The sequence below is a fragment of the Amphiprion ocellaris genome, chromosome 12 (genome assembly GCF_022539595.1).
Source record: "Amphiprion ocellaris isolate individual 3 ecotype Okinawa chromosome 12, ASM2253959v1, whole genome shotgun sequence".
In the NCBI taxonomy this organism is placed as follows: Eukaryota; Metazoa; Chordata; class Actinopteri; family Pomacentridae; genus Amphiprion; species Amphiprion ocellaris.
This window is the reverse complement of record NC_072777.1, coordinates 3,172,372-3,187,597: the sequence shown is the minus strand read 5'-3', so window position 1 is coordinate 3,187,597 and position 15,226 is coordinate 3,172,372. Positions and strand designations below refer to the sequence as shown.

General features: G+C 40.6%; 1 protein-coding gene across 4 annotated transcripts in view; it reads left to right on the top strand.

Moving 5' to 3' along the window:
* Positions 1-15,226, top strand: part of fig4a (FIG4 phosphoinositide 5-phosphatase a) — an 81,711-nt gene that overhangs the window by 51,393 nt on the left and 15,092 nt on the right. For all 4 annotated transcript variants that reach the window (XM_055016145.1, XM_055016144.1, XM_055016147.1 and 1 more), the window contains 2 exons: positions 3,518-3,716; positions 12,038-12,126. In XM_055016145.1, coding sequence (XP_054872120.1) covers positions 3,518-3,716; positions 12,038-12,126 — 288 coding nt within the window. The remainder of the gene's footprint in view (positions 1-3,517; positions 3,717-12,037; positions 12,127-15,226) is intronic.

The following is a 15,226-nucleotide window of genomic DNA, read 5'->3' as shown; positions in this document are numbered from 1 at the left end:
GTATTTTTAGCCTTCAGCCATTTACTGAAGAAACTTTCACCCTGTATTTTAGGTTATAAATGATATAACACTAGCTATACAGGTGAAAATGAGGATAAATCGTTTGGGCACTCAATAGTTGCTTCAATAAAGATCACTGTTGTGTTTTAGTGTTTAGTTTGCCACGCTTTGACTTGCATAGATGGAATCAGCCATTTTCTGTAATAATTGTGGTGAAAGTCGGATCGCTTTACTGGCTTCCAGTTGCTGCCCACATCAAATTCAAAACTCTGACACTTGCATACAAAGCTACAGGGTGGGCCTTAAGTTTCCATACATAGGAAAAATAAGCATTTTTTTGTTGGACAACCGTTTTTATTTATGTAATGTGCTCTATATAATTACCATTGTTTCGTAAACACACATTAATACGTATTTTCCACTGTTATGAACTTGCATTAGCACAGTTGAAGTTATGCTTGTAATGACGTTGGTGATACATTCCTTGAGATGATTTATGTCTCATATCTTCACCTGATACACCATGGCCTGCAAGTGCCCCCAAAGATAGAAGTTAAGATCTGGGGATCTGGGAGGTTTTCTATCTGAAACATAAAGAAATAAACATTATGTATTTTCCTATGTATGGCCAACCCTGTAGCATGAGAACATCTCCCTCCTACCTGAACTCTCTCATTCAGGTCTACAATCCCTCCAGCTCACAACGCTCAGCAAACAAAAGGCGCCTGATCAGACCACCATAACAGGGTCTGTCGATAGCTGGACTCTTCTCCTCTGTGGTTCCCTGGTGGTGGAACGAGTTACCAAACTCTGTTCCATCTGCAGGATCCCTCCCAGTCTTTAGCTCAACTAACTCACAGGCTCATCTTACCCGACTCTCGCCTGCATACATATGTGATTTCTGTGAATTGTTACTCCGCCAAGGAACATGGTGGAGTTATGTGACGATCGATGTTGGTTTGTCTGTCTCTCTGTCTGTTCACAACATTACTCAGAAACGGACTAACAGATTTGGATGAAATTTTCAGGGAAGATCAGAAATCACACAAGGACCAACTGATTAGATTTTGGCAGTGATGCAGCTTATAGTCTGGATCCACACATTCGTTAAAGGTTTCTGTCTTATTGTGAGATACCGGCACAGTGTCACTGTTACTATGACAACCAGTGAACACTACGTCAGCTGCCTGCTGATGATCACATGATTGTGATTCTACTACAAATCCACCGCTGAGGACTTATCGGGACTTATCTGTAGGAAATGATACAAGGAATAATTGATTCAATTGTGGAGGTGTTTCGGAGTCCCGTCAATTCCCGCCGCCTGCTACATATTTTGACGATTCGGTATCTGTACCTAACGTACATATGCATAACACATGCCTGTGCTCACCGCAAGGTAAATTTTTATTAACCCTTTGATGCGCAGTGTAGGTCAGGAGATACCCATTTTCCATTGGATTTAGTTCACTTTTTGACCCATGTTGCACATCAGAGGGTTACAGATTTCATCCGTCGTTAATCATAAAACAACTGAGTGGCCTTGGTGGACTACTGCACTCTCTGAGTACTTTTCTTTTTAATGTAATTGACAGATTCAAATAAATTATTTCTATTATGTGGGCTCTGGTGAATTGGTTTAGTGTTTGATAGAGCGAGGGCATCAAGGTTCCATGTATCCTCCACTGTATATGTCTTGTTTGAAAAGTACAATAGATTGCAAGTATGACTCACTCGCTCTGGACCACATCACGTGTGCACATGCCTACATGCAATCAGGCACACATGTCATGTGCCGTGTCGTTATTATTTCCCATCAATACTGTACTGCTATTTAATCGTCCATCTTCTGAGCCCCTTGTCTTTGTGGCATCACTGGGACAAAATGATGACTTTCAACCTCCTTCTGTACTTCCACTCTATTGATCGTGTTTCAGATGGAAACACTGGATGTGAACTAACATTAACCAGTCTGTCAAGAGCTCTCATATCTTATATCAACTTTGATATTCCATCTGTTCTCAGAATGAATGGCCATGAGCAAAATTCATAAAGCTTTGACCAGTAAGGTGTTCATCTCTCTTTATCATGACCAAATACTGCATCTAAAGCTTTTTGTTTTTACACTACACTCGAGGACATTTGATATTTTCCTCTCATAGCCTTAAAAAAATTAAAAATTGCACCACAGAAAGCTAAAATTGCCAAGTATATCAAATTAGGTTTAAAATCATGAAAAAACTTCTCTGTAAGCTCTCTAATTTTGGCCAATACTGTCCAGCCTCATCTAGTTACTCCATTATTGTCATATTAAACCACTAGTATGAAAATCATGAGAGCTAATTTCACTAAAGTGGGCGCTGCATACAACTGTAAATTAAAAAAAAATCACTACAGGGAAAACTAAGTACCTTTTGATTGCGCAAACACTTGAGAGAAGAGAAAAGAAAGCTGGTATTGATCAAGGAGACGTTTGAATCACCACAAAGACATTCTGTAGTGACTCACCCAAGCTTTTCTCCACAAAAGTAGAAATTAAGCTTCAGAATAGTTACATTTGCAGACTCAAGAGAGCATTTTAGGCATCCTCTGCAGAAAGATGATGGGTCCAAAACTCTTCCCAGCTGTTGGGGACCAGAAAGTTGGTTATAAGTCCAGGTTTAGTCACTTTCCTTCCCGGAGAAGTAGTGGAAGTGTTACTGCTCCGATGAGTTATTTAGTTGTTGAGCTTGGCAGTATTTTATTAAATGATATGTCTTGCAAACATGCTTTTAAGGGTTAGGATTATTATAGGCATAGACTGATTATTAACTATTGCCATTTTACTACTTATTGATATCAGTAAATTATTGACAGACCATTGATTAATTAAACCTTAGTGGGCAATAAAAGTGACAGAACAGTGAAATATTAAGAAAACTAGAGAAGAACGTCCGACATAACTGCAGGGGACAAACTGATCAATCTCAGTCGATCCAATATAAACGGAGGAGAACGTCCTAATTTAATCACTTGTATTTCTATTTTACATATTCAGTTATAGTCATCCTTATTAATGAAGAAACGTAGGTATGAGTGACAGCTTCTCTGCTGTCACATGATGTTAAAACACCAAACCCCAAACCCAAACAATTTCATGTTTTCCATGAAAACTCCCATTTTATCCATGTTCTAACATAATTGCACAAGGGTTTTCTAATCATCAATTAGCCTTTCAACACCATTAGCTAACACAATGTAGCATTAGAACACAGGAGTGATGGTTGCTGGAAATGTTCCTCTGTACCTCTATGGAGATATTCCATTAAAAATCAGCTGTTTCCAGCTAGAATAGTCATTTACCACATTAACAATGTCTAGACTGGATTTATCATTCATTTAATGTGATCTTCATTGAAAAAAAGCTGCTTTTCTTTCAAAAATAAGGACATCTCTATGTGACCCCAAACTTTTGAACATTAGTGTATATTTGTGTTTGTGCACATGCTTATCCGTGTGCATGTGTGGATATTGGCAGCAACAAGAGCAATAAGGAGGAGACGCTGCTCCAAAGGAAGACTGCAGCCAGCGCACCTCCTCCCCCGAGTGAAGAGGCCATCTCCAGCACCTCGGAGGACGACTCCGAGGACGATCGTGACGACGACGGCTCCGTCTCCCAGCGATCCACCCCGATCAAGCTGCTAACAGACTCAGGAGAGAGCAGTCGCACACAGGAGGTATGAAAACACACACACACCTGCTATTGAGGAAGATTCACGTGCAAAGACAAATGTACACATCAGGTCAACACATGTACTGCAGCAATCACAAGACGTCACTTCTGAGTCAAGATCTGTAATGTCTAGAGATAAAACAGCAGTCGACCAAATGAGATCCTCTAATAATTTTAGAATGTCTTCTAATGACTTCAGGGAAAATGCCATCTCAGTTTTGCTTGCGTCGCCAACTGCCTGTATTTTAGGCCACAATTGCCTCTTGCTTTCCAATTCCAGTGTTTCGCCCTGATTGTGTTTTCTCCCACTCATCTCCCTTCTGAGTCTCCCACAAGAAATTAGTTTTGTGTTTCTGTTTGCGTCGGACGTCAGAGTAGACGTCACCATCATCAGTCTTGCCGGTGGAATTAAATGGTGTGGGTTTGTGCTAATGCTGGTTCCAGTGAAAGTAAACTAAACTCTGATGTATTTATGTGATTATTCTGCAATTTCTCCTGTCCAAATGTTTCTTTCTCGCTGATTCTCTGTCACGCTTTCTGAAGAAAACATACCCATCATCGTTTGAAGAATAGTTGCTTACAATTCTGCCATTTCACAGTGAACCAGGACTCCGTGTTAACAGAACATCGGTCTTCATTTTGGCTGCACGTCTGGCGTCCTGCTTCAGAATCAATTGGGGCCAATCAGATGCCTCCCTGACAGCGTTGCATGATGGATAAAGAATGTCAAGTGCCTGTAATTTTTGCACAGTACTGTATGTTTTCTCTCTGAATAAGGCTCTTCAAAGCAACTACAGACTAACAGCTGCCGAAATGTGGAATTAGAGGCTTTTATTTAGTGACGCTTTTATTCAAGACTTTATGTTTTTACTCCCAGTTCCCTTCAGCTCTGAGGGTGGAGAAACCATCATGTTTGTCCTGATGTGTTTTTGACCAAAGGTTTAAGCTTAAGAACATCATTTTATCTATTGTTGCTTAGGAAAATGTTGCATTTGTGAAATGTTTGCAAAATTGGTGCAATTTTTTCTTCCTTTTTAAGATCTAATACACCTCCTGCCACTTGAGATGCATCCTTGGTGTAGTTAGTTTTTAATTTGAAGCTTTTTTGATTCATATCTGGACCAAAGATTTGACAAAAACAAAAAAATAGCTCAAAAGTGGTAGTGGAGATCTGACTTGTTGGAATCAGTTAGCAGCATTGTCCATGATGAGGCTTTTTGTCTTGGCTTGAATGCTTTTATAATTAATTAGGAAAGAGTTGTCTGTTTAATGCATTAATCAGTAAATTTGTTATTTATAACATCAACTGTACAGGATTCTTTTTTGTTGAAACTAGTTTACCTTGTCTGGAGCTTCCTATGCAGCCCACTTTCCGTCCAACATGACCAAAATATTTGAGAACTGACCTATTTCCGGTGATTGTGCTCACTCACAGGGAGTCTGTCACAATGCAGTCCGTCGTTTCCTCCTCCAAAGCCCAGGTACCCTGAAGGAGTGAATGTAGGCCATGAGTAGTGGGATTTTGGCCTGTTTTTAGACATCATGTGATATTTGGTCACCTGAGGGTGTCTGTCTTGCCTTAATTTTTATGATGGCTCATTTAATTTCCTCGTTTGGTTTCCTGCCAATGTTGATATTAAGGTCTGCTTCTAAAAAATACATCCGAAACAAGAACAGCACTCACAGAGCACAGTCCCCCACCAAGGCTGTTCATTCCCCCATACAGCATTGTCAGAAATGCAGCATTTGTTTATTAGTTATTGATGATCAGAAATCACGGCACCATAGAATTTGACCCTTTAATATAGATGTATATAGATGGATTATAGCATCAAAGGCAAAACTTTCAAGGTATTGTCAGTGTGTCATGTTGCAACAGGAACCTGCAGACTTTCAGTTGATGAAGCTGGAAAATGGATAAAATACGCGGATCAGCCACAATATTATGACCACTGGCAGGTTAAGTGAATAACGTTGATCATATTGGTTCTATGTAGTGTTCTGCTGGAAAACCTTGGATTGTGCCGTCTGTGTTGATGAGCCTTAGACACCCAAATAAACGTTGTCCCAGAACAAACACACTCCTTCATGCAAATGGAAATCCTAAATGTCACTGCAGGAAAATACACCCCACCACATTTCAAAAACATCAAACAATCAGGAACATCTTGAGGAACATGACAGTTGCCCAAGATGTTGATTTGACCTCCAAACTTCCTAGACCCCATTCTGATCAGTCATCAACAGGATGCAATAGAACAAGTTTGATTCCCAGAGACCCCACTAAACAACCCAGAGAATGCAAAGATCCACTGCCAGCGTCCTGGTTCCAGACCCCATGGGACACCCTGAGTCCTCTGGTCCAGACCCAGTGGTTCAGAGCATTGTTTACCACATAAAGGGGACCAACACAATATTAGGCAGGTGGTCATAATGTTATGCCTGATCGTTGTATGTTTTTTTATGTTTGGTCCATTGATTGTCTTTCCATAAAAGATGGATGTAGCCACTGTCTCAACCCTCAAGTTTGGGTTAATCAACATCTTGGTTTTATTAAACCAGATATGAGCCCTTAGAAAGATCAGGTTTAGATCACTTCAGCATCTTCTATACACTACCTTTCAAATGTGTGAGGTCACTTAGAAATGTCCTTATTTTTCAAAGAAATGCAGTTTTTTCCAATGACGATACCATTAAATGAATCATAAATCCAGTCTAGACATTGTTAATGTGGTAAATGACTATTGTAGCTGGAAACAGCTGATTTTTAATGGAATATCTCCATAGAGGTACAGAGGAACATTTCCAGCAACCACCACTCCTGTGTTCTAATGCTACATTGTGTTAGGTAATGGTGTTGAAAGGCTAATTGATGATTAGAAAACCCTTGTCCAATTATGTTAGTACATGAATAAAAGTGAGAGTTTTCATGGAAAACGTGAAATTGTCTGGGTGAGCCCAAACATTTACATGGTAGTGTATACAGTCTATGATTTTAATACTGTGTTGTGAACATGAGAAAATAAAGAAACAGTAGAGATGTGTAGACGTGATCGTATTACTGCCTTCTTAACTGACAGCCCTCACTATGTAGTTCAACAGGCGTTAAAGTGTGTATATGTGTGGGTTTACACAGTAGGTGTAGCAAATTCTCAGAATTGGTCATCTCTATATCGGTATCTGTTTCACGCCCCAAGTGGACTCTTCACACGTTTACGTCTCCCGTTGACCCAGATTCCCTATATCAGCAGGAAGAACGAGCTCGTTAATCGGCACCGGTAGTAGGTTAGTGTGTCAAGAGGATGAATCAAAAGCTTCAGAGAACCTCCTCCCTTTTAGGATGTATGTCAATAAGAAATTCCTTTTATCATGAGGAGCCTCAGGTGTGTGACCGGTGACTAAAGCAGCCGTAGTGTTACTATGACAACAGGCATTGTTTACAGCCCCTTTGACATCAGCAACATCATAGTGCTTTCTTCAGCCAACACCTCTATCTCAGTTTCATCTCATTTAGTTGCAGATTTTCAAAAATGGTGTCATGCGCTTCGTTGGCTTGTGACTAAACAGCAAACAGCTCAGTAGAAGAAGCCACGTCTTGTTATTTCTCCCTCTCTCAAATGTTATGTCCTGGATAGCTGTAGGTTGTGGGTAAATCGGTTTTTGGTGCATCAGATGGTCTCAAGGTCTCTGCTCCTGATGCGACTTCGTCTTCTGCCAGGATGGCAACAATAAAGGTGTCAGACATTGGTCCAATTTCATATTTCTGGCAGTCAGGAAAATTTCACAGCTGAACTCTGCTTCAAATTCATCATTTTTGTTGCCACGTGAGAAGCATGGTTTCTCTCTCTGTCCCAACAACCGTGCATTACCATTCAGTTTAATACAGACATCCGTTGATTTTTGCTTTTCAACCGCTGTGAGGTTGACATTTGTGTTTCTAAGTGAAATTTGTGAGCAAATACAGCTCAAGGTCAGCTAAGATCACTTAGAAATATCCTTATTCTTGAAAGAAAAACATTTTTTCAATGAAAATAACATTAAATGAATCATAAATCCAGTCCAAACATTGTTAATGTGGTAAATGACTATTCTAGCTGGAAACAGCTGATTTTTAATGGAATATCTCCATAGAGGTACAGAGGAACATTTCCAGCAACCATCACTCCTGTGTTCTAATGCTACATTGTGTTAGCTAATGGTGTTGAAAGGCTCATTGATGATTAGAAAACCTTTGTGCAGTTATGTTAGCACATGGATAAAAGTGTGAGTTTTCATGGAAAACATGAAATTGTCTGGGTGACCCCAAACTTTTTAACAGTAGTCTAAGTTAATCATCATGTCTGCAATGAGTAGAGCTCATTATTAAACCCTTGTACTTGTTCACTCACTGCATAGATGGAAAAGTCTGTATCTTTTCACGTGTAGAGGAAATTAGTAAAACTGCCCCAACTTTTTCCCCCCTAAGACTAACTTGATTGAGCTCAGCAGAGAATCTGTTAAAAAGAAATTTCAAAAGGACTGTTTTTGATTCTTTGAGTTGAAAGTGAAGGCGCTCACTTTTTCTCCATCCATCTAAGTCCCCTCCTGATTTATGATGTATTTTCCTCAGGTTTTCTCTCCTCTGTCTTCTCGAGGCCTTGAGCGATGAGGTGGTCATGAATATTTCCAGCTGGACAGCTAGCTCACGTGTCGAGCGCACACACTCGCTCTCATGCATCTCTTGCCGCTGCCTGCGAGCCTGTCTCTGAGAATGGATTGCCACGGTGCCAGCACAACACACAACTGTTGAAATATTTAAACGTCAGATCATTACTGCGTTTGCCATGTAATTACACATGCTCATTTAGTATTCCTCCTCAATATGGACACACATGTGCTTGCATAGATTTGCAGCGTGTGTGTGGATGTGTAAGCAAGCATGTGTTTACACAACACACTCGTCTGCTATATGAAAGTGTGTATGCCGTGTTCCCATGTAATCTCGCTTTGGAGTGGGGCGCTGTGTATTTTTGTGATCATGTGTTTGCGTGTGTTCACAGCTGCCATTTCTTGGACATGGTCCTGTAACACCCTCGTTCATTCTCCCCTCCCTGCAGCCCAGATCAATACAAATACAGTGAAAATGTAAAGCATTATGTTGAGCATATTGCTGCAGTGTCAGAAAACAGTCAGCCGGCACGATGGCATAGCTGGTGCACTTAGTTACATAACAAGCTCCTCGTTGTTCTTCTAAGTTTATTGGAGGAAGGTAAAATTCACCTTCAGAATTCATAATTTGTCAAACAAGTGAATTTGTTGAGGACCTTTTGCAGGCTATTTTTAAATAACCTGGACACACACACCTCTTTTATCTTTTAAATCTTACTTATAACACCGATTGGTTCGTCTTCAATGACTGTACAGTGGTGGAGAAAAGTTTTCAGACGCCCTCAAAATTGTACACAATCTCAAACATTATCATGAAATATTTGTGGAAAAATCTTTTGTGGTTTAAAAGGTGTGGCTGCATGATACTGCCTCCACCATGCTTGACAGTAGGTACTGTACATGCTGGAGATAATGCTTCTACTGGCCTTCAGCGTGTCTCCACATTAGCAGGAGGGAGATAAAGCTGGAAACTAGAGTCATCTGACCACAGAATCTTCTTCCAGTTCCTGTCTGTCCAGGTCTTGTGTGCTTGGGCCCAACGATGCTGGGCTAACCTCTGTCTCTCATATATCCGGGGCTTCTAGACAGCTTTGTAGGTAGGGCTGGAGCCCAATATCCAGATATATAGTTGTTTTGGTGGTATCCGAATATTAATTTTGAGATTCGAATACTTGGACCTACCAACTCTGACGTCACGCTTCAATTCGTCCATGTTTGTAAACACAAGACAAAATACCGGAGACGGAGATATCCACGCTCATGCTGTCGGACTCCAACGATGAATACTCTGAACTGGCCCGCCAGAGGGTGCAAGCCGGCCCAAGGGACGACTTTGCAAAAGTGTCAAAATTATAGAGACGACATTAACTGCAATTTTTCAATACATGTAATTGCTATTTTAAAATTGTCCCATGTACTGCCACAACTTTTATGAATTTTTTCTGTATTAATTTTAGACGTTTACAAGGCAGGGAGACAGTTTAACATTCTTCCTGTACAGGTGGTCAAGATTACTACACAGATGTGAAAATGAATGTAAATTTAAAATATCATCTAGCTCTTGACAAGTTGTTTCGATCTTAAAGTAAAATACAACCACCATAGGGGGATTTTTATTTTTTTTTTAAAAAAGGCTACATTCAACATTACAAAAGTAGCTTTGTGCAAGAATTAAATGTAGAAATGCATCTTAAAGGAGCATTTCCTGTTTCAGCGACAGAAGTTTTGCACAAATATTGACCAAACTGTCAAAAATGAGGCCAGCCCTCACATTGTGTTTTCATTGGCAACCCAGATTCGTCCTCGTCTGCACCACAGAAAACCTACCCAGTAAATTAGCCTGATTCTTAAACCCTGTTTGCATTTACTACCAGATCTTCATTCCAGATGTGGACAATACACTGCAGCACTTAACCTTTGTGACTGAATGTTTTATGCCTTTGTAGATAAACTCTGATCTGTAAGTTGTAATGTGTAAATGATAAACTGAGGCACAATATTGTTGAAATAGCACTTATTTTTCTGAAGAAATTTCCGGTTGTGCATTAATGTGAACATTTTCAGAATGTATTTTTTTGCACTAGAACAAAGGGAAAATTTTGAAGTTATTGTTTATACGTTATTTTGCTCTGAGTCCACTGATCACTTAAGATCAAACTGGGCTGAATGTGGAACCTGCACTAGAATGAGTTTGACACCCCTGGTCGAACCCAGTGCACCGACATATTCTCCTCTCACTGCATTATTTGTTGCTCTTTAAACATTTTCCACCTGGAGCCTGTAGTAGGTGGATCAGCATCTATATATCCTGCACGGGCAAACCACTCCCAAGCCCGTGCACTACTTCCCTTCTTGTGTAGTGGCTTCAAGGATACATGTTTTGTGCCTCATGTGGATGGTCAATGGTAAAGGTTCTGCCCTTATATAGCCTGTTTCTATCTTTGTGGTACTCAAAGTGCTTTACAATGCTTCCCATTCAACCACACTTTAGCACACCAGTGACAACAGAGCTGCCATGCAAGGTCTTTGCCTGCCATTGGGTGCTGACAATCTGAGCTACAGCAACACAGACTCTTGTTAAATTTATCTAGCACAACCTCATGTATTCGCAGTATAAAGTCTAGCACTGACCTTACAGTCAAGCCCGAAATTATTCATACCCCTAGCAAACTTTGACTTAAAGTTACTTTTAAATGTAAATAAAAGATGAGAAATTATTTTTCCACAATGATGCCTCTTGTACATCATCTTATTATCTTTTGGGAAACACCTGTGTTATTTCCAATCAAAACTAATTTGCTGGTTGAATAAAAGTAACTTTATGTCAAAATTTGCTTAGGGGTATGAATAATTTCGGGCTTGTCTGTATATTATCCCACCTGCTCTGGGTGAAAAAGGCCTATGACAGACCTACATTTTCCAAAGCCTGAGAACTCATCCAACCAAGAGAAAGTACAGAAGTCCAGTCTCCTCTCATTTAGTTACAATTTTCTAAAAGTTTATTTTGGAATTTGTATATTGGAGCCAGAAATAGTTTTAAGGTCTCTGTTTCATATATTGTGCAAAGTCACTTTTTAAATGTTGTTCGTAATGAAGCATGGTCTCAATTTTCATTCAGTTTCATTATCTTTTGACTTGATTGTGCATTGATATTTTGTTTGTAGTCGTACTGCCAAACTTTCTCATTTTTGCATGAAAAAGAGCATTGAGTTTATCCTCAATGAATAAATGCACAGTACAAAATCATGGTTACACTCTAAACTTAATGCACTTTTGCCTCTCAGATGAGGTCTTTTCGAATCTGTCAGCTTTAACTGGTCTGACCTTTTTGATTTATTCCCCTATTTACAACCATTATTGTGTTTATAAAGTCTGGACAGTGTGTGCAAGAACCCCAGGAGGGCCCTGTCCCTGAACATGAAAGGACATGAAACCGCCTCATCAGACACCAACAATCAAATTACTTTCAAACTTGCTTAGATCAAACTCCACGGTCGTCCTAATTACTGCATCAGTTTTAGAGAAGCAGCTGAACCTGATGACCTTGTCTGTGTAATTTTATGTTTTGAGTTAAGCAGCTTCATCTGCTAATGTCGCTTTCTTTGTATTTTTATGTATCTTGTGTTTTCCTGTCGTGTTTACATGAAACTTCTGACATTTCCTTTGTCACCTCTTCAGGAGATCCAACAGCAGCAGACAGTTAAGGAACCATATGGACTCAATCTGGCCGAGTTTCCTTCAGAGGAAGACGTGCTCATTTACAAAAGGTAAATCTAAGTTACGAGTTAATAGTTTAGCTGGAGCAGATCAAGCTTCTACTACAGAATATGCTTTAAATTCTAACGAGAAAAGTAGTCACCAATACAATCACAACAGAATCGACACTCTTTTCCATGCATTAAGCTGTGCTGTACAGTATGGACTCAATGCTACAGATGGATAGATATAAAGAACTAAACACTGTGAGAAAGAGGAAGAAACACACTCACAGTTCGTGGCATCCTTTTGTCATTTTTGTTACTCACCAGCTGGAGCAGGCATCTGTCTGTCTGGCCTTCAGCTCTCAGTGCACTCTACTCCATGTCTCGCATGTTTTTTGATGTCACGTTGAAGCAGATGTCTGGAAGTGAAAGAGCTTCACCGCTTTATTTTCTAATTGCCTCTACCCAGAAAAATGAAGTGTTTCCAGTTTATTGCTATTGACAATACACCCAGTGTCCAAGACAGAGAGGGCTAGAACAAGCAGTCGGTGTCAGCCTCCCCCTCGGGGTGGTACCGGTCATTTTGAAAAAGGGACATGGTCAACTTTACCCTGCTGTGCTCATCACACGTCTGACCTCACTGCTCTTTGTCCACCTCTCCTGTTCTTTGCTTTTCTGCCTGTCCTTTCTGTTTCTCTTTGTCCTTTTCTACCCATTCGCCCCCAACAATGTTGCTGAGCTACAGTGAATAGCCTTCACCAAGCTCTGAAACTGAACACAACTATCTGTTCTTTGGACCACATGTTTGATAGAGTGTGAGGCATTTGAGGGGGCTTTAATTGTTGACATAAACTGGCCAAGTGTAGAATTACAGTTTTCTGCATATGATTGATGCAACATTTGCCATTGACCGATTGACAAATGCACATTGAATAGGTTAGCAAACACAGTGGGGTCCAAACCAAGTGTGGTTTCATGTCAAGAAGAGTACTACAGATGCAGCATTTGCATTGAGGATGTTGATAGAAAAGTACAGAGAAGGTCAGAGGGAGCTGCACTGTGTCTTTGTAGATCTAGACAGAGCTGAGAGAGGAACTGTGGTGTTGCATGAGGAAGTCTGTATGTTAGATTGGTGCAGGACATGTATGAGGGCTGTAAGACGGTGGTGAGGTATGCTGTAGGTGTGACGGAGGAGTTCAAGGTGGAGATGGGATGGAATCAAGGATCTGAACCCTTTTGTTCGATTCAATTGTTGGTGATGTACAGGCTGACAGATGAGGTTAGACAGGAATCTCCATGGGCTATGATGTTTGCAGATGACATTGTGATCTGTGGGGAGAGCAGGGAGCAGGTGGATGAGAATCTAGAGAGGTGGAGGTATACCCTGAAAAGGAGAGGAATGAAGATTAGCTCCAAAAAACCATTAAATGAGAAGGTGTGTCCAAACTTTTGACTGGTAGTCTGGTAGTGTATCAGTAGAAGGATGCTGAGTTTTGAACTGCCAGGCAGGAGGCCTAGAGGAAGACCAAAGAGGAGGTTTATGGATGTAGTGAAAGAGGACATGAAGTTAGTGGGTGTGAGAGAAGAGGATGCAGAGGAGAGGGTTAGTTGGAAGCAGATGATTGGCTGTGGCAACCGCTGAAGGGAAAAGCCGAAAGGAAAAGAATAATAGGGTCCAAAACCACTTAGAAAATCTGACGTATTTTCATATAAACCTGGGAATAATCAGAACCTTTGATGAAAAGGATTCATACTGCAGTACTCAGACAGGCCTCTAACGATTGCAAGAACTGCATGAAGACTAGAAAACACCAAGAAGAACTTGGATCTACAGTCACCTGACCTCAACCCCACTGAACATTTGGAGGAGTCCATTTGGTGATAATGCTGCTCTCATTATAGCAAAAAGGAGACGCACCAAATCCGAATAAATATTCTGGACATGCACATTTTGTAGGAAAAATGCATTAAAATTCAAAATGCATGCAGAATGGATGTATCTTCACAAGTACGTACTGTATATGTATGAGTTCAGCATTTTCACATCCCAGAAACAGTATTTTCTGTCTCAACTATTCATTGGAAAATGACCTACATAAACCAAGAATCACATTTTAAATATTACAACAAACTCGTGTGTAGTATACATGCAGATAATTTCGTGCAAATCATTTTCACAGAAGGTTTGGCAGTCAGCTCTTGTTTTGTTTTGTTCTTTTGTGGATTGTTCATTTTTCTTACTGTGGAAAATGGCAAAATGTACACTGAGTTGCTAATTCATTTGACCCACCCTGGTAAAGCTAATGCAGTCCAAGTGCTGGGTTGTACAACAAAACAAGAGGCTTGGAGGATTTTTTCAAGTCTGATTCAGCTGTCACACAAAAAGTACTAATAGTTGTGCAAATAAAGGGAAATTCAGTTCTTGGGTTCCTTCTTAGTTCTGCGTACTGTGAATTGCCAGTCTGTGATTGCGAGTCGCAGATTGACTGTAGCTTGCCAGTGTGTGATTGGCAAACTACTGTCATTCTGCAGTTGGCAATCTGGGGTTGGCAAGAGTGGATGTGTGAATGTTGGATTGTAAGTTTTGTAAAGTAGAAGAAATGGTTAGATGTGGCTACGTCCGTGGCCTGTCTCCACAGTTGGAAAGGTGTGTGTTAGGGGGTTTTTCCACCGATTTTCGAACATCCAACAAGTAGTTCTGATGCAGTTTTAAAAGTCTGTGATTCTGCAGAAAGATCACTGGATATTTAGCGTGCGCCTTCCACCCTCTCTTTTCACATGTCCTGTACACGAGCACGAACCCTCCCAGGGTTCTCTTGTACAGTGTTGTGCAGATCAGATCATCCATCCATCCATTAATTATCTATATATACCCCTAATTAGGGTCGCAGGGGGCTGGAGTCTATCCCAGATGACTTAGGGTGAAGGCAGGAGACACCTGGACAGGTCAGCAGTCTATCACAGGGCTACACATAGAGACAAACTATCACAATTAACACCTGCAGACAAGGTTAGAGTTGCCATTAACCTCGGCATGTTTTTGGACTATGGGAGGAAGCCGGAGAAAACCCACACATGCACAGGGAGAACTCCATGCAGAAAGATCCTGGGAAGGCCCGGACGTGAACCGGGGAACTTCTAGCTACAAGGCAAAAGTTCTAACCAC